General features: G+C 39.6%; 1 protein-coding gene across 4 annotated transcripts in view; it reads left to right on the forward strand.

Annotated features, from left to right (window-relative positions):
- The window catches only part of XRCC5 (X-ray repair cross complementing 5), a 97,032-nt gene that overhangs the window by 51,942 nt on the left and 19,896 nt on the right, over positions 1-25,194 (forward strand). For 3 of the 4 annotated variants that reach the window (XM_003133649.5, XM_005672177.3, XM_013984470.2), the window contains 2 exons: positions 3,171-3,264; positions 4,657-4,726. In XM_003133649.5, coding sequence (XP_003133697.3) covers positions 3,171-3,264; positions 4,657-4,726 — 164 coding nt within the window. Of the gene's footprint in view, positions 1-3,170; positions 3,306-4,656; positions 4,727-25,194 lie in introns of those variants that run through there. The other variant, XM_021076277.1, reaches the window with a different exon arrangement.

The following is a 25,194-nucleotide window of genomic DNA, read 5'->3' on the forward strand; positions in this document are numbered from 1 at the left end:
CCCCCTGTGGCTGAAGTCAGTATGGGGGCTTGGTGTAGGCTTCCTGATGGGAGGGGCTGATGCCTGCCCACTGGTAGGTGGAGTTGATTCTAATCCCTCTGGTAGGTTGGGCTTAGTCTCTAGATGGGATTAGAGGCAGCTGTGTGTCTGAGGGGTCTTTAGGTGGCCTGTTTAATGAGGGGCAGGTCTGTGATCCCACCTGGGTTGTTGTTTGCCTTGGGGCTTCTCAGCCCCACTGACTGACGGGTGGGGCCAGATTTTCCCAAAATGGCCCCCTCCAGAGAAAGGCTGCTGCTGAATATTCCAGAGAGCTTTGCCTTCAATGTCCCTCCTTCACAACAAGCCACATTCACCCCTATTTTCCCCGGATGTCCTCCAAGAACTGCAGTCAGGTTTGATGCAGATTCCCTTGGAGACTCTGCTTTGCCCTGGGACCCAGTGCACGTGAAAGTCTGTGTGTGCCTTTTAAGAATGGGGTCTCCGTTTCCCCCAGTCCTGTGGAGCTCCTGAGCACAAGCCCCACTGGCCTTCAATGCCAGATGCTCCAGGGATTCTTTCTCACCGTGCCAGATCCCCACATGAGAGTTTGATGTGGGGCTCAGAACTCTCACTCCTGTAGGTGAGTCTCTGTGAACCAGTTAGTTTCCAGTCTGTGGAGCTTCACACCTGGGAGGTATGGGGTTGTTTATATCGTGAAATCGCCCCTCCAACCTCTTGATGTGGCCTCCTCCTTCTTTTCTGGAGTAGGGTATCTTTTTTAAGGTTTCCAGTCCATTTGGGTGGAGATTGCTCAGTCTTTAGTAGTGAATTTTGTTGTTTTTAGGAGAGAAGTTGAGCTTCTATTCTGCCATCAACTTTTGTGTATTTAGAGTCTAGATCCTAGCTTAGTGGTCCACACACAGTAAGTACTAAGCAAATGTTTGGCTAAATAAATGAATTACAAAATTTATATATGTATATGAAGAAAAGGAGAAAGAATAACAACAAATTACCCAGGGTCCCAACACCTAAATGCCGCAGCTGTTAACATTTGTATGTCTGCTGTGACCTCAAATGGGTAGTATGTACCTTCCAGAGTCATTGCACTTTCCACTTCAAGTAGACCTTATGAGTTTAATATGTGTAAAATTCCTAATAATGTTATTAATGATTCAATATTGAGACTATTAAAAATATTTATTATTCCCTATTTCTGCTTATGTCTGGGCTTGCCTTTACATGCTCAGTTTTGGAGACTTAGTATATATCTGTATATCTATATCTATCTCTCCATCTGTCCTTTTTGTCTCTAGAATCTTATTATTTTTTTGTCTTTTCTAGGGCCACACATGTGGCATATGGAGGTTCCCAGGCTACCGGTCTAATTGGAGCTATAACCGCTGGCCTACACCACAGCCACAGCAACGTGGGATCCTTAAGCCACTAAGCGAAGCCAGGGATCAAACCTGTAACCTCATGGTTCCTAGTTGGATTCTTTAACCACTGAGCCAGGACGGGAACTCCTAGAATCTTATTATGAAGGGTGTAAGCAATTCTTTATGTGATTCAACCTTGTACTCTCTCAGAATTTAACATAGTGCTTTGTATGTTTTATACTTCTTAATCCCACTATATAAGTTAATTTGTATCCTCATCATAGGAACAAACTGAAAATCAGAGAGGACAGTTACTTACTAGAGCCTCAACTCTAAATATGCAAAAATTAATACACAGTCAATATCTTCAAGAAGATGTGAGGCTCCAGGGCTAGCCAGAGGCAAAACTGAGACTAGATTCCAAGGCTTTTGTCACCAAATCTTCAGCAGTACTATGTTTTCTTTCTTTTGGGAAGAACTGGCAAAGGTTAACTGAAATGTCTGTAACAGACTCAAATTCTGATGGAATTTCATGCTTCCTCAGGTTTGTGCATTTTTTTGTCCATCTTTTGCCATCAAGACTTTGTGTGTTTCTTTCTTATTCTTCTTGAAGGAATGGAATCTGAATGACTCACACCTTTTATTGTTCCTGGTCCTCATCCTCTGTCTCTGCTTCTCTTTTTACTTCTTAAAAGAAAAAGGGCAAGTAGTGAATGGGAAAGATGTCAAGTAATAAAACTTTTAATTCATGTTTGTAAGGCTGCAATGATTATTTTAGTTCTTTCATCTGGCTATAAGAGGGGATTCATTACTGAAACATTATTGAATAAGCCAGCTTTTGTCTTATTTTTCTTTGCTTTATTTTTAGGACAACCTCTTCAAGCCTCACTGTCTGAAAGTTGGGCTTTTGAATAAAAACATCACATTTAGAAGGACTAGATCTCAGTTACTAATTTCCTTTTTCATTTAGCCTTTTCTTGCCAGCTGCTTTTGCCCAAGATTGATTATTTGTCTGGGAGAAAAATCTTCATATCTCTGTGTTCAGCAGCTTAAGGGAGATTATGAACAGAATCTTTGGATTTGATTTTCTTCTCCTTTGCAATTAACTTGACCTCCTCTTGACCTTAAGGCAGGCTCCTAAAGCCAGCGAGTTACTTGAGGCAAGATGTTTGATATACCTCCTTGGAGTCATCTCTCCCTTATCACACAGATGCTTTGGGACTCTGTTAGCATATTGCCCAAAACAGAATGAGCAGAAAAGAACAAATTAAAAGTTTTCTTTTGAAAGTAGTTTTTTATAGTTTAAGACATCTCTAAGAGCAAGCTCTTGCATATTTAATTAGGGATTGCCTAGTACGTTTTGACAGCTGTAAGTAGAAGCTTATAAAGTGCTCACATATGCAATGGAGAAGATGGGTTATTAGACGCAAAGGTCTTCTATGTACGTGGAAAGCTAATAGCTATCAATTCTGAGGCAGAAACTAGCAAATACTATCTGAAGGGTAAATGGCTTTCTTACTGAAATGTTAAGTTTCCATTACCTGTGGTTGTGGTTTCATCTTTTGAAAGGGCTTTTTGATGTGCCCGCTGATTATGAGTTTTATACTTCTGGAAACAAAGCCAGGGCTGCTCTAGTTGGGCTGTCAGCAGCTCAAGGCTGGGAAGTGAGGCAGCTGTTTGTAAAGGAGAACTAAGTGTGGCTGTTTATTTTTGATTTCTGGAAAAATAAATTTATACTTTTCACATCAGCAGTTCTGGGTTTTGTATTGTTTGTTCTGTTTTAAGGGGGGGAAACCTCATTTCTTTCTTTTCCAGCCATGAAGAGGCACCCAGCTCTAAAAAACTGAAGACTGAGGAAGAGGAAGCCCACTTTCGTATCTCCAGCCTGGCTGAAGGCAGTGTCACCCGTGTAAGCAGAACTTGTCTGGCGTGCTCCCCTCTTTGAGGAAGGTTAGGGCTTGGGGGCAATTGCATCCGTTTTTCTTAGTCCTTTAACGTAGCACTTTTCTCTGGCCCTTTCAGTATGTAAGCCACACGTGCCCATCCCACACTTCTTCCTTTAATTATTGTCAGTGTATTACCTGTAGAATTACTTAGAAAATATAGTACATCACTATACAGCATATGGAGCATGAAACATCATTTTTGCAGTTTTTTTGGTGGCTTCATTTTGCAGTTGTCTGTTTGGTCGCAATGGTAGGCTAAACAAGGGTTGATGATGGATAGGAGTGTTGATCTCCAAGCATGTGAACTTTACGAGTGTCACTCTCATTTCTTTTCTGATAGACAACTTTGGAACAGGTTTCACTCATTGAGGATTTCCCCAAACCAAGCATCCTTTGACACTTGAGATCTTTATCTAATGGGATGATTTTGGGAACTTGAACATATTGCCTTATTTTAAGTACCATTATTTTGAACTAGTGGATCTTAAAAGTTGTCCCTTACTACTGGCCAAATACACCAGGAAGGATAGCTGGAAAATGATTTGGATTTTATTTCAGTGTTTTGTGGTAAAAGAAAAAATTGTGACCTTATTTATTCTGGGAGCTTTTCTCACTGCTCTACCAGAGCAGACAGGAAATTTCAGTACATGTTGTACCAGAGTTTACCAGCCCTTCTGGCACCCCATTGTCTTCTTTTTCTCGAGCTGAACTTAGGCCCTATTAAAGTTGGGACTAGAAGGTAAAAGACATAAATATGATCAGAAAAGGCTATGTAACGTGGCCGAGATTTTCATCTTCAGAACTTCCCCCAAGCACTGATCCACTTGTGCTTTTGGGGACATGTTCAGTTTGGGGATGTTTGAATATTTTATCAAAACTTCAGTGCCGAAGGGTCAGCAAGTAGCAGGCCCCCACAAAGTACGGTTCATGAATCAAGCATCAGGCTATTATTTCTCATGTCATCTTAGTGGGGCAGAGCTCTTCTGAATTGGCCCTACACTGTGGAATCCTCCTCTTCTAATTGGTTGGGTGTGAGGAGGCACAGGCCATCTGCCCCATACAGCCTTTGGGCTGGGCGGTCTGGTGCCTTGGGTCATATTTCTGACTCCTCTGGAAGGAAGTCAGCTTGCATGAGCAGAGATGACTGAAAGTACAGACAGATGGCAGCTCTTTGACCACAAGGAATCTGCTAGCTTTTAGCAGAACCACGGAAATAAAAATGAATAGAAAGGGCCTTCATGGTGTCTCTGCTTCTATTTTCTAAGGACACGCTTACTGCATGTCTTACTGTCTTGCCTGGGGTGCTGCCAGAAAGAGAAGTGACTGCAGGTTAATTGTCTGTGGGTGTGTTCTAGGTCGGAAGTGTGACTCCTGCTGAAAACTTCCGTGTTCTAGTGAGGCAGAAGAAGGCCAGCTTCGAGGAAGGTAAGTGGTATTCCATACGTTCTGGACTTGGGGAAGATGGTTAATTAAGTTAACTGATGTAAATATAGGCCAACAAGTGTTGCCTTTTTTTGTAATGCTTTATATGGCAGTTTTCTTTCCTGGTGGATCTTCTTGACTGTCCCTTGTTAGTGAGCTCATGAGGCAACATTATGAGCACACAAGGGCAAACTCAGCACAGGTCTGCTAAACAGGGAAGAGCTAGTTGGTAGGTCTCCCTGTTAAGAAGGCTGGGCCAGAGTCTTGAAGCTTTTAATTCCACTTCGTTGAAGTTCTTTGGGCTCTTGTGAGTGAACTTGGAATAAAACATTTTTGTGTTATTATCTTCCTATTTTCTGAGACATAGAACTCTTGTTCTCTCCCAAGAAAGAGATTCCTTGGCAATAGTCTTGGAAAGATCTTACTGTTGCCCCTAAATTTGATCCTTCTGAAATTGACTACATCCTCACATTATATTCAAACAGCTTCGAGGGTTAGATAGAGGGTCCCGAGGTGACGTTCATTCACCTGATTGTGTACAGGTTCCTGTTCATTCCCCCTTAACAAGTGGCAGCTAGTGATTGTAATCCTGCAGGTTTGTGTCTATAGCAGTACTACAGTCATCATTGCTGCCAGGGTCAGGTCCGTCTATAGGCTGCCTTCTCATGTGTGCACAGGACTTTCTCTTCCAACTTCTTAGCATTTTGGAGAGGAAAAATGATGCGTAAATGCCTAGCAACACTTCATTTTTTAATCATCTCTAGTGTCTAGCATGGGTCTAGGATGCCTTACTAGTTAGAGTGTGAGAATCCTAGCAAGATGCCTGGACTTACTGCACTGTTGCCTAAAGACAGTCATAGCCATCTGAGAGCATATAATCTGCCAGGCCAGATCCTGTTGGGGGGAACGTAAAGGCCAAGGCTGTAAGAACTTCTGAGGAAGACCAGCTTCGTCCTCATGGTAATTTGCATTCCTTTAGATGGGGTGTGTACGTTTTGTGTTTTGAAATGAGAAAGAGCTTTCTGTCCTGTTAAAGATTGACGTATAGAAGAACAGGTTGAGTTTTAACACAAAACAAAACTATATCTAAATAGAAGGAGGAAATCTAAAAGTAAAGTGACAGCTTCTAGAAGGATTGGTGGAAACAGTACATCAGAATTTCTCTCTTTCATATTTTGGGTTGATCAAAGGAGGCTTTCACACAAGTTCCCATTACTAGCAGAAACAAATCTGACTAGTAACCATGAAGTTGCAAGTTGGATCCCTGGCCTCGCTCAGTGGGTTAAGGATTTGGAGTTGCCATGAGCTGTGGTGTAGGTCGCAGACATGACTCAGATCCTCCGTTGCTGTGGCTGTGGTATCGGCTGGCAGCTGTAGTGCTGATTTCATGCCTAGCTTGGGAACTTCCATATGCCGCAGGTGCAGCCCTAAAAAAAAAAAAAAGGAATTCCCGTTGTGGCTCAGTGGTTAACAAATCTGACTAGGAACCATGAGGTTGCGGGTTTGATCGCTGGCCTTGCTCAGTGGGTTAAGGATCCGGCGTTGCCATGAGCTGTGATGTAGGTCACAGACTCGCTTGGATCCCGAGTTGCTGTGGCTCTGGTGTAGGCCAGCGGCTACAGCTCCTATTAGACCCCTAACCTGGGAACCTCCATATGCCGCAGGAGCGGCCCAAGAAATGGCAAAAGGACAAAAAAAAAAAAAAAAAAAAAAAAAATGCTTTCACAGCATTGTACCTGTGTTGTCTCTGGCTGCATATTTCAACTTGTGTCTGGAAGGGGTCAGGAACACTGCTGTGACAGGTGAGCGCACTCTGTCGTCCATCATGATTATTAGGTTTTCGAAGAAAGGTTGAGGCCTTCTTAGCTTTTGATAATAATGTTATGGATTATCTCAGCCAAAGTCGAAGGTCATCCCTTTGGAAGTGATTGGGCTCCTGGTGTAGGTGTGATCTCTTCAGGGACTGAATCTAGCATCATCACCATTAGAAAGGCAGTTGCTAATTAGTGTCTACTAAGTTCAGGTCACCAGTGCTGGCACTTTGTTATACTCTTTGTCTGTGTAACCGCACTTAGCATCCCACACAGTCACGTGAGCAAGTGGAGAAACTATTAGAGCTTTAACAGCTGGTGCCAGCATTTTCTGAAAAAGAAAATTATTGGGAAAGTACTTTGATAAGTGCTTGGGATGGAGACTGAATCTCTGTCCCCAGGCTTGGTTATTGACCAGGGCTGGGGTTTAGGGAAGGGGAAAGCTTCCAGCGTCATAGAAGTGGAAAAACCAGAGCTAGTTCCAGAAAGGAAGGGAAGAGGAGAAGAGGAGAGAGGGAGAGCAAGTGAGTGAATTTACATACGGACACATGACTGCTGGTGTCAAGTGTCAGTAATACACTGGAACACTAGTCTTGAGAGCTCTGAGTGGGGAAACTGGTGAGGAGGCAGAGTATGGGGCCTGGAATTTCTTCTGGCAGAGCAGAGAAAGCATTTGAGAGCACCAGGGTCTGAAGAGATCTTGAGGGAGTAAATGCCTGAGAATTTGTTCACATCTTAGGAAAACATCATGTTTCCTCTAGGCTCAAGCAGCCTTGTGAAAATAACAAGGGCAGGTAATCCCTGATGGCATATATAAGTTCCAATAAGTATTATTCCCATTTTACAGGTGGGAAAAACTATAAAACTGGAAGAGGTGAACTTCCTCCCAAATCACACAGGGATTCAAACCCATGTCTCCTTCAAGTACTGGATTTTTCTACATAGCAATACTATTTCTCCTGATTCCTAATGCCCTCCTTTCCTACATGTTTTTGTGGATTTTTTGGTATTTATTGATGTTTAAACATTATTAGGTCAAGTACCTCACCCTTGTATCTATAGAAAGGATTTTTTTTTCTTTTTTCTTTTATGGCCTCACCTGAAGCATATGGAAGTTCCCAGGCTAGGGGTCAAATTGGGGCTGCAGCTGATGGCCTACGTGACAACCACAGCAACATCAGATCTGAGCTGCGTCTGCATCCTACGCCACAGCTCATGGCAATGCCGGATCCTTTAACCTACTGAGTAGGGCCAGGGATAGAACCTGCATCCTCATGATTACTAGTTGGGTTCGTTACTTCTGAGGCACAACGGAACTCCCCCAGAAAGGATTTTTGATGACACTCTTCTTTCCTGTTGAAATGACAGAGTCCTGGCATGTTGCTGGGTTGTGATGCTGGAAGTCCCTCTGTACCTCTATCTGGGACTTGGTCAGTCAGCTCTCCAGTGACCTCACAAAAGCAGACTTTCTGCAGAGCTGTGAGAAATGGCACTGCCCACTTGTTAGCAACTGGTTCTGTTGCACGGTGCTAACATGGCTTTCCTTTTTTGCTTCAAGCTCCAGAAATTTTGTCTCTTTATTACTCTTCTACTTTGTTCTTCTGCTTGGACATCTCTTTACTAAAGCCCTTTGTGAGCCAAGACTCACTTCCCTTGCAAGCCAAAAAACACCTCCAGACTTAAAGCTGCCTCCCTGGTGTTGATCTTCTGGTGATCTCTGCCTCGGGCAAGGGAGGCAGAAGCCCTTCACTTTTCTCCAGTATATCTATTTTTAAAATTTAGTGCCCAAGCATGATCAATAATAGTTTTACTCTTAGTAAGGGCTTGGCTCTTTCACCTATTGTTATAAACTAAAATCTGGGTGTAATTCCTTCACTCCAGTGATAGTAACAGAGTCATACTGAGAGTATTAAGACCCTGTCCCCTTTTTCAGCAGTAGACAGCTACGCATTTTCTTACCTAGTTTTTGGTGTGAGGGATATCGCATGTCCTAAGCTTATTGGTATAGAGGAAGTGACACTGATGCCCAGGAAGGTGTTCTTTCTGGCCGCTGATGCTTTTGTGAGAGGTCTTTGATTTTAGGTGCTGTTCTTTTACTGGTACCTTTCTTCTTCCTTTGCTAACCACCCACTATTCTAGCACTGCATTTCTACAACAGGAAATTCTTGACCACGGCTACATATGTAATAATAATCATCTCTCAATGGTGAAAGTGGGGTTGTTTCCCTCACACAGTATTGCTAAGCTCCTCAACGCCATCATCTGCAATGTCTGTTATCTGTAGTTGTGGGTTGGAAGAACCTGCATCCATAGAGCTCTCAGAGACCCCTAAGGTAGTGACAAGGTGGTGGAGCTCTGTTCACCAAATTGAATTCACAGGAGCGTGATTGGTTAAAAAGCAAACCTGTCAAGAAAAGACGTCCTAAGTACAAATGGTGTGGACTCCTCTTTGGGGCCTGATATTTACCATTTGATTTATGTTCAGTCAGCAGTAATGTGCACACATCCATTTGATGGATGATGGTCACTTTATTCCAGCTACTGAGGTATTTAATTTTTCTCACATCTTTCTTTGCTCACTTTGTTTGGATCACATCTCATCTTCAAGCCTTTGTTCTCCAACCTATCTTATTCTCAAACATCAAACAATATCCTTTGAGTTTTAAAGGGCGTTTCTTAAAATTCACTTCTGCAAGATTTTCCAACACTAGGTAGCATGTGGTACAATTAGTAATAAAATTTTATTATTTGCTAAAGTCAAATAGACAGTTTTTTCCAACTCCGCTGTGTGGTAAAGCACTTTCTCATTGGCACCCAGTTTACTCACACACATTATGACTTTCTGCCAGGAATCAAGCTCCAACTTATGGATTCTCAAAAGCTGGGCTCTAGGAGAAATTTCATGTGTCTTTTCTTTTTTTAGTGGACCCTAGTTTATGTAATCTTTGGTATGAAACATGTAACCCTTTCCACATGAAAATAAAAAGATAAAAATTCGGCCTTTACTGTTTTACACAGAGCTGGAAAATTTAGGAAAAATAAGTTCTGTCAAATATCTTGAATATCTTGAGAGAAGGATTCCAAATACAAACAGAACTAAATTTAAATCATCTTTAGCCCTATGAAAGGTTTGTTTATTTTTTTAACAGTTTGACCTCCTTTCTTAGTCCTTTTCCCAGAATAGCTGTAATGCATCTAATCGTGAGAGGGAAAACACATGATTACAGATTCTAGAATTTAGCCTATACTTTTTTTTAATATATTTTTAGGGCCACACCTGTGGCATATGGAGGTTCCTAGGCTAGGAGTCAAATTGGAGCTGTAGCCACTGACCTGTGCCACAGCCACAGCGATGTGAGATCAGAGCCACTGTCTGGACCTACCCCACACCCATGGCAATGCCAGATCCTTAACCCACTGAGCAAGGCCAGGGATCTAGCCTATGTCCTTGTGGATGCTAGTCAGATTCATTTCCGCTGATCCACGATGGGAACGCCTATATTTTTTATTAAATATCTTACTTGTTCTTCACTTACTTTCTTCTTTCCTTTTTAGTTTTAAATCATTAGACTCCAAAACTTGATGATTCAGACTTATTTTATGCCTCACTTATCAATGATAAATCGTCTCTCATTCAAAAACAAAAGCCAGTTTATTTGGAAATGTTAAAGAATATCTACTAAAAGGGCAAGCTATTATTTGACATGGTAATTATGTATCAGTGACCCTTAGGGTCTGATTCATCTTCCATGTGGCATGGATTGAGGCCCAGAATAGTTAAGGTGACTTTGCACAGATTATTGCACATGTGTGGAAGACACTGGATCAGATTCCAGAGAGCCAGTTCTTGGCCTCTTGGGCCTAAAACTTCTTCATTGGTTGCTTAAATTCCATTAGATGGCACAGCACTGCTCTGAAGTTTACGTTTTAAAATAGTGAAACTCATTAACCAAATAATGGAAATGAAATTAAAATGAAGACCAAAAGAAAAATAAAAATGACATTGAAATCAAAAGACTGTCATATACATGCAACCTCTTTATAAGTGTTTTCAATTTTCTCTCTCTAAAAGGCTTCTATCCATTCTTACTTGGATTCTTTCCAATTCTTATCAACCTGTAGATCAGAATTTTCCTAATTATAGAGTGTGGCTCTTGCAGAATGTAGCCTGGCTGTCTGTTAAGAAGGAGAGCCAACTGGTAGCATACAAAATCAAAATCTGGTTGCTTCAGGTAGGCTCTCAGTGAGCACCAAGATTTCTTCCTGAGAGCATTAAAGGACATCTATATGTGACACATGACAGCATCCCTGTTCTCTCAAGGTTTTGTTTTCTCATGCTAGGTAGCAGAGTTACTTGCCTTCAACCTGCTGGGTATTTTTTCCCCTTTTTATGTTAAGAATAGAAAGGATATTTTTTCCCTCTGACTGAAAATGTGGAACTGGTATGAATGCTTTCCTTGTATCAGAACACCTAGAAGAATACCAAGTCCATTTAAGCCTGCATTTAACATAGTGACCCTTGACTTGCTTTGATGACCTGTGCCAGCAGAGCAGCCAGGCAAGTGCTCACAGTCGGCTCTGCTGGAAACACAGAATTAATAATGGCTTTGGAGGAAGGGCGTGTTATCCGACTTGCTGATGGAGTTTACCCTTGAAGGAAGTGCTAGTGAGAGTGATTTGTGAAGCAGAGAGCCGAAGTACTTCCTCGTGGCACTTTGGTCCTTTTCCCCACCACCTATAAACTTGCCCTGCGTGGTAGATCGCAGTCATGGAGGGCATTGCACTTGGTTCTCCTTGAACTGGGCTGTCTTCATGATTGCTTCTTAAGCCCAGCTGGCTGAAAATGGAAACTGATTTCAGATTGTGCTGATGTGCAAACTGCTTTAATCAATGGCTTAAAGTGACTCCTCATGGCAAACAACAGAAGCTCTTAACCAATTAAGATGTTTGGGAAAGGATGTTAGGCTTTTGTTAAAAGAGTCACTAATCGGCTGAAATGTGTTGAGGAGCCTAGAAACAGCTTGGAGTCCCACTTAAATGCAATAAAAGTGTTTGGTCCCCCCCCCAACACACATACACTTTCAAATGATAAGAAATGTGCTGACACAGAAAAAAGTGGCAAGTATAATTTGGTACAGTTAGTCCTGTCTCTTACCCATGTCTACATAAACTTTTAAAAATGGCGTACTTTCTTTGGCCAGAAAAGGAAAGGAGTTTGATTCAGATATAGAACTCAATTTCAGCAGGCTTGAGAATTTTATTATCATAGATGTCTTTGGACATGAGAGAAAAAATTATTTTTTTTTTGTTTGCACTTCCTGACAGTTGGAAAAAAAATCTGTAGTTAATAGTTATGATTAAAGGCCTTGCTGTGGACTGAATTGTCTCCCGTTCCCTACCCCACTTCCCAAACTCATATGTTTGGAAGGCCTTTGGAAGATCATTAGGTTTAGATGAGGTCCTGAGGGTGGAGCCCTCATGATGGGTTCAGTGCTCTTATAAAAAGAGACATCAGAGTTTGCCTCTCTTCTTCTCTTTATCTCTTTGTCTTTTAGCGGCAAAGAAATGAAACGAAAACACCCAGGACGGTCATTGTATTTCATTGGTAGGCCATTGGAGTCAGGAGCTGTTTCTCATATGAGAACTGTCTTTTGATGATTCGCTTGTCTTTGGAATCTAGTAGTGTTTCCTAGGCATTAAGGATAAGATTTACTGGTCTGAGCTTTTTGGCAGTTATTCTGTAGTGTAAACATCTAGTGTCTCCCTTTTGTCTGTGGTAAATCTCTACAAATCTCTTAGCTAAATTGCACTTATTTATTGCCAATTTTCAAGTAGTTTATTTATTTTTATTTATTTATTTTTTGTCTTTTTAGGGCTGAATCTGCAGCACATGGAGGTTCCCAGGCTAGGGGTCAAATCGGAGCTATAGCTGCTGGCCTGCACCACAGCTCACAGCAACGCTAGATTCTTGACCCACTGAGTGAGGCCAGGGATCGAATCTGCGTCCTCATGGATACTAGTCAGATTTGTTTCCATTGAGGCAAGATGGGAACTCTGTAAGTAGTTTACTGAAGTATAATTTTCTACTATAAAATGTACTCATTCTAAGTGTAACTTAGTGATCCTTAATAAATGTAAAAAGTTGTACAATCATCACCACAACCTAAAGAACTTTTCCCTCAATTCCAAAAGGTTCCTGTGACCATTTGTAGTCATTTTTTTTTCCCACCACCACTCCAAGCATCCATTTTCTGTCTCTCTAGATTTGTCTTTTCTGGAAATTTCACATAAATGGAATTGATCAATATGTAACCTTTTGTATCTGGCTTCTTTTATTTAGCATAAGGTTTTTGACATTTGTCTATGTTGTAGCATGTATCAATAATTGACTTTATTGCTAACTATTATTCCATTTTAATAGATATGCCACATTTTGTTTATCTACTCATCAATTGATAAGATACTTGGATTGTTTCCAGTTTTTAGCTATGACATTTGTATACAATCCTTTGTATGTTTTCTGTTTTCTTGGCTAGGCATGGAATTGCTGGGAATATGGGAAGTTTATGTTTAACTTTTTAAGAAATAGCCAAATTCTTTTCAAAGGTGACTTAGCATTTTATATCTACACCAACCATGAATAAGGGTTCCATTTTTTCCACATCCTTGATAATGCTTGTAAGTCAGTCTTTTCAAGAATAGCTATTTTAGTGCCAATTTGTTGGTATATTATTGTGGTTTTAGTTTGCAGTTTCTTAGCAACAACTGATGATGCTGATCAGACTTCATGTGCTTAATAGCCATTCATGTATCTTCCTTGGTGAAATGCCTATTCATATCTTTTGCCCATTTTAAAAAATTGGATTGTCTTATTGAGATGTAGAAAGTTCTAAATATATTATAGATACAAGTCCTTTATTAGATACATGATTTGTAAATATGGTCTTTTTAATTTGTCTTTCGAAGTGTGAATTTCTTAATTTTGATTAGTCTGTTTATTTGTTTTTCTCTTATGGACTGTCGTTTTGTTGTCATTTATAAGAAATTGTTGCTTAGTCCAAGTTACAAAGATTTTCTTCTTTTCTTTTGAAAGTTTAGGTGTGTAATTCACTTTGAGGTGATTTTTGTAAATGAGAATGTAGTAAGTGTGTAGATTCGTTGTTTTTCACAAGGATATTTAATTGTCTGAGGATTATTTGTTGAAAAGACTGTCCTTTTCTCATCAAATTGCCTTGATACCTAATTTAAAATTATTTGACCATAAATGTAAGAGTTTATTTCTGTAGTCTTCAATTCTGTTACATTGATCTGTGTCTGTCCTTCACTAATGCATTGTTTTGGTTACTTTAGCTTTATAGTAAGTTTTGAAATACTGTATCATTAAGTCTTTCAATTTTGTTCTTTTGTAAAATTATTTTGGCTAATCTAGGTCCTTTGCACTTCCATGTAAGTTTTAGAATCAGTTTTTCAATTTATAGGGATTTTGATAGGAATTGCATTGAGTGTATAAATTAAATAAGGAAGAGTCTTTATCTTAACATTGAATTTTCTAATCTGTGAATATGGATTATTTTTCCATTTATTTAGATCTTACTTTTTCTCCATAGTGTTTTGTCGTTTTTAGTGTATAAGTCCTGCACTTCTTTCGTTAAGTTTTTGCCGAGTATTTTTTTCTTTTAATGCAATTGTGAATGGAATTTTTAGAAATTAATTTTGGACTGTTGCTAGTATATAGAAATAGTGATTTTTTAAATATCCTGATCACCATAAAATTGTGATTAGCCTTATTAAAATTGTTTATTAGTTCTAGTTGTTTTTATATACTCCTTGGGATTTTCTGCTTAAGAAGATTATATTGCCTACAAATACAGTTTTACTTCTTCCTTTCTAACTTGAATGCTTTTAATTTCTTTTTCTTAATCTAGTACAATGTTGGCTTTCAGACATTCACCATTAGTATGATGTTAGTTCTAAGTTTTTCTCAGATTCCCTTTATCAGCTGAAGTTCTCTTCCATTCCTATGTGGTTGAGGGTTTTTATTATAAATGAGTGTTGAGTTTTGTCAGGTGCGTATTCTACATCTACTGAGATGATCACGTTGGTTTTGTTCTTCAATAAATATGGTATATTCCTTGATTTTCGGCTGTTAAACCAACCCTGCATTGCAAGGATAAATTCCAGGCAGTTGTGATAAATAATCCTTTTCAAATGATCATGAGTGCATTTTGCTAATATTTTAGGATTTTTGCGTATGTATTCATGAAGGATACTTTCTGGTAGTTTTCTTGTGATATCTTTGCTTGGCTTTGGTGTCTGGAAAATATAGGCCTTACAGAGTGAGTTGAGCAATATTCTTTCCTCCTCTTTGGGATTGGTGGGATTGGTATGATCTCCTCTTTATTTTTTTTTATTTTTTTGTTTTTTTGTCTTTTGTCTTTTGTCTTTTTGTCTTTTGTTGTTGTTGTTGTTGCTATTTCTTGGGCCGCTCCCGCGGCATATGGAGGTTCCCAGGCTAGGGGTTGAATCAGAGCCATAGCCACCGGCCTACGCCAGAGCCACAGCAACTCGGGATCCGAGCCGCGTCTGCAACCTACACCACAGCTCACGGCAACGCCGGATCGTTAACCCACTGAGCAAGGGCAGGGACCGAACCCGCAACCTCATGGTTCCTAGTCGGATTCGTTAACCACTGCACCACGACGGGAACTCCCGATCTCCTCTTTAAATGTTAGATCAAATTCACCAGGGAAACCTTCTGGGACTGATTTCATTGTGGGAAGCTTTTTTTAAAGTACTAATTCAGTTATTTTACTTAAGATAGATTTAGTCATATTTTCAATTTCTTCTTAAGTCATTGATGGTAATTTGTATTTTTCTAAGAATTTGTCTATTTCATCTAAGTTGTCTAATTTGTTAGCATAATATTGTTCATATTATTTTCCTCTTAGAATATTTTTAAGTTCTATGGTTGGTAGTGATGAGCCTGCTTTTATTCCTGACTTTGGTAATTTGTATCTTCTCTGTTTCTTGGTCATTCTGTTAAGGTTTACAAGTTTTGTTTCTCTTTTATAGAAGATCCTAAGTTTTAGCTTTATTGATTTTTCTTCATTATCATTTTTTAAAAATTTCATTGATTTCTGCTCTGATCTTTACTATTCCCCTCCTTTTGCTTGTTTTGGATTTAATTTGCTCTTTTTTCAGTTTTCCATGCTGGAAGTTTGTATTATTGATTTGAAACTTCATTTCTTTTCCAACATAGGTGTTCAAACCTATAACTTTCCCTCTAGCCAGTTCTCTGGCTGTGCATCGTAACTCATGATAATGTGTTTTCACTTTCATTCAGTGAAAATACTCTTGTTTGTGATTACTTTGATCTTTGCATTGTTTAGAACTGTGTTGTTTAATTTCCAAATACTGGAGAATCACCAAATTTCTTTCTTTCGTTGATTTTTAATTTAATTCTGTTGTGATTGGAGAACATATTTTGAGTGGCTTCAACCCTTTTAAATTTATTGAGACTTGTTTTATAGCTTAGTGTGTAGTCTGTTCTGACAAATGTTTCATATGCCCTTAAAAAGAATGTTGTTGTTAGGTTGAGGATTCTGTAAATGTCAGTTTGGTTAGCTTTGGATGATAGTTTGTTCAGATCTGTATCTTTGTTGATTTTCTGTCTAGTTGTTCTCCATGATGTTTTGAGTATTGAAGGTTATTTACCTTGAGACCTTGTGGGCTAATGAAACCTTTATAATTTTTGCTTCACTTAGCTGAACAAAAATCTAAGAAACCCAAGTGAATTTCTATAGAGTACTAACAAGGAAAACATTATCAGTTAAAGTAATATAGAGTATATTTTAAATAAAGGTCTTTAGGTATTGGAGTTAAAAAAATAAACTTAGATACATGTATCACAAGATTATGTTTGTGTTTCAGAATCCTCTGCTTCATGAGAAGAATTCATTTACATTAGTAAACGGCAAGTGTACTCAGTACAAGAAAAACTGTAGAGGTTTCAAAACCTGTCAGAGCACAAGAAATGATTAGTTGTGAGTAACGAAAGCCAGTTTACCTTTCAGTGACGACAGGTATCTTAGTATGGCAAGGCTTAGGTCAGTGTTTATAGGTTTGGAACATTCGCAAGTTCGTTGTTGCTTCCTTTCGTATATTTCTTCTTTGGTGATGTTTTCTCAAGCATGGGTATGTTTTGTTTAATTCATTATTTACCTCATACACGAGGTTGGATTATCCCATAATTGTCCCATTTCTAATTACTCTTATTAGATGGACTATAATAAAGCCAGCAAGACTTACACATTTGAACTTTAAATGTATGGAATTATAGGGAGGGTTGAACCTACAAACTAAAGAAAAATTTTGCCTGCCACAAATCTGGTTCAAATTGATAGGTTGTTCAGGACAGTTGGTGAAATTACATAATTTCTAAAGTCCTTTTTAATATCACCCTTTAAGTATATGAACAATAAACAGGGAGGAGTAGATGGTAGAGGAAGAATAAAACAAAAAAGAAATTAAAGGATCACTAGAATAGAGCGAGTTCCCATCGTGGCTCAGTGGTTAATGAATCCGACTAGGAACCATGAGGTGGCGGGTTTGATCCCTGGCCTTGCTCAGTGGGTTAAGGATCTGGCACTGCTGTGAGCTGTGGTGTAGGTTGCAGACCCAGCTCGGATCCCACATTACTGTGGCTCTGGCGTAGGCCAGCGGCTACAGTTCTGATTCGACCCTTAACCTGGGAACCTCCATATGCCGTGGGAGCGGCCCTAGAAAAGGCAAAAAGACCAGAAAAAAAAAAAAAAAGGATCATTGGAATCCACTGTTTTGAGGAAGTGCCATCAGTCAGTGCCAACCCATGAAAAATGTCTTTCCATTTAGAAGTCACTAGAAATAGATAGTTTATTGTTTACTTATATAGTAGTCTCATATATGTTTCAAGATGATCTAATTGCTTCTTCTTGTTAAAAAATAAGTACTTGGTCATTGGCAAAAAGTCAAGTAGTACATAAGGAGGGGAAGTCTCTTTCTTCATTGAACCTCTCTTCCAAACCCTCCTTATACCACACTCTCTCATCTTGCTTTCTCACACTCTTCCATAGGAATAACCCTCTTAATCCCCATTAGTGCTCTATGTTATAGTCAAGATGGTTAGTTGTTTTAGGGTGTGGCATGTTGAAGGTACAGTCATAGATAGCACATATTTGAGAACTGCCCATTCCTAGTAGTATCAACCAACTTGACCTAAGAGGGAAAAAAGAGCTTACAACAAGGTGGGATTGAGCTAATTCATACTTAGTAAGCGAGGGCAACAGAGAAGCCTACATATATAGTCACCGCCATGCGAAAATGGTATCTACACATACCTGCATATGCCTTACATAGCCCATTACTCTGTCTTTGTATTTTCTTTTTCCATGGAGCTTTATTTTAACCATTTCCATTTCTATAAAATTAAGGTAATGGATTGTGGTAAGAGTTGTAGATGGTCCATTCCTGTTAGTAGTAGCCCCAGTACTGAATACACAGTGTATGGGTTTAAGTTGAAGGAATACAAAAAGATATCTTCATGTCTTTTAGACATGAAGCTTTTAGAGGAGTAACTCAGTGACACCTAGGTCATTTATTCATCCTATAGCAAATGGTTGTTGAATGCCTATTATGTGCTAGTCACTGTGGTGAGACACAGTAAACAAATTAGACGATCTATGTCAAATGGCGATAAGCACTTGTATTAGTTTCCTGGGGCTGCTGTAACAAAGCATCACAGCCTGGCTGGCTTAAAACAGCAGAAGTTTATTTTCTCTTAGTTCTGGAGGTTAGAAGTCCAAAATCAAGGTGTTAGCAGTATTAGTTCTACCTAAGGACTCTTGAGGGAGAATCCATTCCATGCCCCTCTTTCCTAGCTTTTGGTGACAACTGGCAATCCTTGGTGTTCCTTAGCTTGTAAATGCGTTGCTTCAGTCCCAGTCTCATCTTCAGATGGGGTTCTGTGTATCTGTCGAGATTTACCTCTTCTTATAGGGATCTTAGTTGTATCGGATTTACCTCCCCTCTCTTCCCCCCGGCAAACCCCCCCCCCCGCTTATTAACTTAATTATAGCTGCAGAGACCCCGCTTCTAGATAAGATCACTTTCTGAGGTTCTAGAAAGAAAGTGAATTGGTGGGGAACACTGATACCACTATTGATAAAAAAAAAAAAAACAGGATAGTGGGATGGTGAATGCTGGGGTTGTGACCTGTGATTTTATATAGAGGATCAAGGAAGGCTTGCTGCCCATTATCTTTGAATAGAGAATTAAGGAAAATGGAAGATAGAACCTGGTGGATATCTCTGGGGACAGAGGGAGCATCACCCAGGAGCATCAGGGAAGCCAGCGTGGCTGGAAGAAAGAAGCAGGGATGAGATCAGAGGTGTTTGAAGGCCTTACCATGTAAGGCCTCCTAGACCGTTGTGCTTTTTCTCTGAGTGAAATGGGAAACCATTGAAGAGGTCTGAGTAAAGGAAGATCTGTTTGATTATGTTTTAAAAGGCACTCTGGCTGCTGTGTTGAGAATGGGCAAGGTTGAAGTAGGCACATGAGTTAGAAGGCTCCTTTGGTAATCCAAGTGGGAGGGGTAGTGATGAAGGGAGTGAAAAGAGGCCAGACTCTGGATATATTTTGAAAGTAGAATTGGCAGCTTTTGCTGATGGTTTGAAAATAAATGTGAGAGAAGGAAACAAGTCAAGGGTGACTCTTAAATTTTTTGGCCTGAGCAACTGGAAGGATTGGCATTTACTGAGGAAAGAAAGACATACTGAGTTGGTTATACGTTCTTGACTTCAGGAGAAAGCCCTCGGTTATAAATATAAATCTGGGAGAAGTCACCATAGAGTATGGCAAGTTGACTAGTTTGAAGAAGAATTCGTAGAGGAGGCTGGCATGACCTGAGCCATAATAGGCTGGATAGGAGAGGGCCCAAAGAAAGTATCCTAAGTGAGGAAACAGCCAGAGTAATGGGGTGTCCTGGTACTATGACTATATGGCTATAAGAGGACTTTCCCCAGATAGAAGGGGTTTTTGTTACTGCTGTTATTTTGCCTCTTTGAGTTTACTGTTGACGAGCATTTCTGATCATTTTGTACCTATTTCTTATTCTCTTCTAATTTCTAATCATTTTCTAATCCAGTCTTCTCGTGTCTGTCTGTTCCTTTCCATCCTAGATACCACTACTCTAATTCAAGCTTTTATTATTTCACCATTGGACAGCTCTAGCATCTTATATTAATTACCCTTCAAGTTCTTCTTGTTTAACTCATCCCATATGTTGGTACAAATTTAGCTTCTTAAAGCACAAGTTTGATTATGAGTCAGCCCTTCTTAATCACACCTTCAAGTCTTTGAAATTAGTCTCCCAGACAAGACTTTCCACAACCTGGTCCCATCCTGCTGTTCCAGACCCATCTAGTACAGGTCCCCTCTGTGCACCTGTACTCAAACCAAACTGTATTCCTGCTAATACTCTTGTGACATTGCTCTTTCCTGCTCCTCTGTATGTTTGCTCATGATATTCCTTCCACAAAGAATGTCCTTTTTTTTTTTCTCACCCTCAAATCCTCCCTAAAGAGATTTTTGAGATTTAAGAGCCAATATATTCTGGGATACCAATGCCCAGCAGTAATTTTATTGTAGTATGATTCATTATCAAAGATGCTGCAGTTGGCCTCCCATCAGTGGGGCAGATAAAGCCTCGCCTGTTTTTATGCTCTCTGAATAATTCTGGCTAATAGTTTTTTTGTTCCCATTGTTGACTTTAATAAAGCAGTGCTTTGGAATAATAATAGTTTGAATTTTTGAATTACAGTGGAATTAATCCTCAGGTTCTCTGGATTGATTCACAAATCCTAGCCTCATCAAAAAGAAGTAGAGAAAAATAACAGCTCTGTATTTTGAGCTTTGGAATACTATGCAGATTTCTTTGCAAAACCAGAAAAAGATGAGGGGGCGGATCTAAGGTGTCAAGGACACCTTAAGGAAAGATACCATATAGACACAGAACATCATTACCAATTTTTAAGATTTACTACATGGAATGCAGTTGTTTCAAAATTTCTGGTACTTGATATTTCCATTTAAGAGTCATGTGGAAGTTCCTGGGCCAGGGATTGAATCCAGGCTGCAGCTGTGACCTATGCTATAGCTGCAGGAACTCCTGATCCTTAACCTGCTATAACACAGCAGGAATTCCAAGAATGAGTCAAATTTTTGAGGGATTGCAAAACACTGTGTATTGCCTCCCCTTCCTCCATCATCCGCAAAAGCACATTCAACTGGTAGCCACCTGCTTCTCTCCTTGCTGAGGAGTCTGACTCATCACTCACTGTATCTCTTCAACTGCAACATGCATTTCAGTTCCATTTAATTACCAACTTTTAATTGGATCCCATTGCCAGATTGGTCTCCTGTTTTAGAGCATTTTCTCTTGGCTGCACTGTTACTATGGCTACTTGTTTCCTTCTGCCTACTTCCTACATTAGCTTGCTGACATCCACTCAGGTATGAAGCTAGACAGATACTATACAATTATTCCAGTACCAAACACTGTCATCTTGTATTCTGCCTCCGTCCTACTACTCATCTAGAATGAGATCAAGTCTAGGTGGTTAAGTTCTTAATTTTTCCATATCATTTTTATTTTATATTATATTATTTTATCTTGGCCGCTCTCACAGCATGTGGAAGTTCCCAGGCCAGGGATTGGACCTGCACCACAGCAGCAAACTGAGCCACAATACCAGATTCTTAACCCTGTGCACTACCAGGGAACTCCTGCATCACTTTTAGTTTTAGAATTTGTTTCAGGACATTAGAAAATTATGGAGACCCTTTTTCTCTATCCTCTGCTCCCGACTCCCAACCTTAGTGTATATTTCCAAGCATATAGCACATTATAGAAATGAGCTAAAGAAACCACTTCCTCAGTTGAGGAAAAAGTCTTTCTTTAGTTTTTTTCTTAGGTTAGCATTATGTCCCCGTTTTACATTATTTTTAAGTGCACTCCTTTCCGGAAATGGAGGATTTATCAGCTAGTCTAGAGAGTAGATGTTTTTTCATTTTTAGTTAACTGCTATACGCCCTGTAAATATGAATCGATAACCTTCAGCCTTTGTGGGACATGTTCAGTGGGTCTTTAATGGTTACATTGAATGATTTTGATAAAAAATTAAAAGACCATAGAATGCCATGGAACCCAGCCATTGACCAGGAAACTTAAAAATTTCCAACTGACCTGAGAATAGATCTGGTCTTCTACACTCAAGTTATTTAAGATGAGAAACATTATTCATCGAAAATGAAAAAGACTTGTAATGTTTTCTTACATAAACTGAGCTTAAAGCTAATGGGCTTATTAGCCAGATGCCATTTTTCTAGTTTCTCTTTAGCTCACACTGTCACCTTTTTTGTGGAGTGAGCTAAGACCAGGAGACCTCAAACTCTTTCTTCCTGTGGCTACAAGTAGGACTCACAGTTAACTCAAATAAAAACAAAAATAAAATGAAAGAGATCTCATAGTCTGCAGGAATGGAGTCTAACGGTAAAGACTTTGCATTTACTCTGGTCCTTGTGCCTGGGGTTTTAATTTAACACATCAATGAAAAGGCAGCATTTAAAAGGGGAGAAAACACCCAGCAGGACTTACTTTTATTAGTGCAGTTTGTAAGAAATTACTGCATTTAATGAGAAAATCGTTACGCATGAAAAAAATAGGCTGTGACTAAACTTACGGAGCTTAAATGGTGAGGTTTTAATTGAGTTTTTTAGTTATTGGTAAGAAAAATAATAATAATGTAATAATAATAACTAAAACAACAACCATTGCTGTATCTGTGCTGTTGAAGTGGTCAGTGCTTTGTATGCCTTAGTTCAATTTCCCGTGCCACTGGTCATGCATATGGCATAGGGCTGTCGTATTCTCCTCTGTGTCAAAGCTGTGTCAAAGCTACTGACTTTTTCTGTTCCTAAAAGGGAGGCAGGCAACTTCTGCCTGCTAGATGAGAAAGTCTGGGGCAAAGAATCTAGCAGAACAGTTCCTAAAAAGGGGAAGGGTGAAGCAGAGGCAAAGGGCAGGACAGAGCTGGGTTTGCTCTACAGTCCATCTTCTTAAAAACAAGACATTTAACTATCATTTTCAAGTTCATATAGCTTATACTTTTTTCCTAGTTCCCTGTTTCTTTTGTTGCCACCCATTGATTTATTTTTCCCCAGTAAAAAGATTTCATTAAAGGCTGCAAAAATAAAAACAGGAATAATACAACACCAAGGAAGGCAGATATTTAGGACACATTCCTAGAAGCTTAGATCCTAACTCATTTAGAAGTGGAAGCAGAAAGGGTATTTAAGAAATAACCAACATATCTTTTGTCATTTAAAGGAAAAAATATTTAGGATGTGTTCTTTTTGTACATTTTCAAAAGTGCGTTTGAGTCATGAAAGGACATGCACGCTCTGGGAGGGGTTCAGTCATACCCATCTCTTCCGGTTTATCATCACAGTCCACACAGTTGTGTGGCCACCTCTGCTGTGTTTCACCACAAACCTGAGGGAAAGGAAAATGTATGTAGCTCAGGATTTTTCAAGTAGAAGTGAAAGTCATATTTTTTACATAATTCTATTTTTGTAGAAGTGTAGCTTTTTAAAAAAGTTTAAATTGCTGGGAAAAGCTTTAAATATGCTTGTGAACCTTTTCAATAATTTTTAATTGAATCTTACCTCATTGTATCTAACCTCACTGGAAAGAAGGAAAGAAAAAAACCTATATGTTTTATCTTCCTTTACTAGTATTATTATTATCATTATTATTTTGGCTATGCTTGCAGCATGAGGAAGTTCCTAGGCCAGGAATTGAACCCCATGCCAGAGCAGTGACCCCAGCCACAGCAGTGACAGTGCCAGCTCCTTGACTGCTAGGCCGCAAGGGAACTCCTTCCTTTATTATTTAAAATAAAGGATATCTAGTTAATTTCTAGCTCCTGAAATAAAATGGGGCCTCCACTTCTGTGGGTTCGTAGTAATGCATTGTTCCAGTGGCCCCTAGATCCACTGCTCACCCCTCCCCTTTGTATACCAGATCTGGGAGAGGGAGTGGGGCAGGGCCAACCTCTGCTCTACAAGTTACATTTTCTGGGCTCCCACATCTGCTGACTTCCTACTGGGTTCAGCCAATGAAAGACCCTGATGGGAGATTGATGGGAAGTAAGAAAGGAGAGAGAAGCCAGGGTACTTTTCTTTGTCCCTTCATGAGTGGGGCAGCATCTCCAGCCTTTAGTGGTTTTAGCTCCCATAGGGCAGGCCCCTGAGCTTTAGCTATACCTCCTTCTTTGCTCTGCTCTTTTCCCCACAGTGTCAAGGGGTACTAGGGACCTCTTGCCACTCCTAATCTCTGAGTTTATAGCACCATTCTCAGCGGGCTTTGGTTCTTTATCACCTGTGTAACAGTCGCCTACATTAAATTTTTGGTTAAATATTCAGTGATTTCTGTTCTGATTTGACCCTGGCTGATAATACTCAAAGCCTCTACCCACAATGGCCAATTTATATCCTATAGTAAAGAGATACAAGGAAGCCTCTTTGTGATTCATTTCTGTTTTAGTTAACCTGTATTAAAACGCAGATTTGTTTTCTTACCAGGCAAATGTTTCTAGTAAGTTTTTGGCTTAAAACAATGATTGTAATTTATATGTGGATTTAATTGGCCATAGACTTAACTACTTGCTCAGATTTTTATTTGCTGCTGATGTTATTCCTTTTTATTCTTTAGTGACTGACCTAATCATACTCATTTGATTTGAATGCTTGGTTTTTATTGTCACTTTATTTTGTTTTATAAAGATGCCGTTGTCATTGACTATGTAAATCTGTTCAGCATTTAAAAATGATTTAACTCCTGACATCTGCAAAATGTACACCTCTTCAATAAGTAAAATTCATATGAGGCATTGAGATCATGAGAAGAATTAAAATAGGAGACATTCTGAATGATACCTGGGTTCAGCAAAATTGTCTGAGATGGCTTTACAGTCCTTTCTCTATAATGTGTGACAGATAAGTGAACCTACTGCTCTTTTGGCTCTGTCCAATGGAGGAAAAAAACCTCTGCAATAAATAACTTCCTTTCACTTTGTTGGAAGCATCTTTGCAGGGAATAGAGGGACTGAATAAACATAAAGTCAGAGGCCAGCAAGCACATGGCCCCAGGTGTTTGTGACTGTGCAGTGAAAAGGGAGGTGATTCATTCTGTAGGACTTTGGAAGGTGTTGAGTGTTTTCTCTAGAGAGAGAAAGCGTCATTTCAGATTAAACAGGAAAACACTTCTGTTCTTCTCTTACATAGCACTTCTGAATCTTGATAGCATTTTAATATACGCTAAAGTATTTTATTGTATTAAGACTCACTTTGTGTATCAACAGTCAGTACTCATATAAGATCCTGGGTTAATATACAATGCCCATATTAAAAATCCCCAAAATGGAGTTCCCATTGTGGCTCAGTGGTTAACGAATCCGACTAGGAACATGAAGTTGTGGGTTCGATCCCTGGCCTCGCTCAGTAGGTTAAGGATCGGCGTTGCCATGAGCTGTGGTGTAGGTCACAGACGTGGCTCAGATCCCG

This window comes from Sus scrofa, chromosome 15 (genome assembly GCF_000003025.6).
Source record: "Sus scrofa isolate TJ Tabasco breed Duroc chromosome 15, Sscrofa11.1, whole genome shotgun sequence".
NCBI lineage: Eukaryota > Metazoa > Chordata > Mammalia > Artiodactyla > Suidae > Sus > Sus scrofa.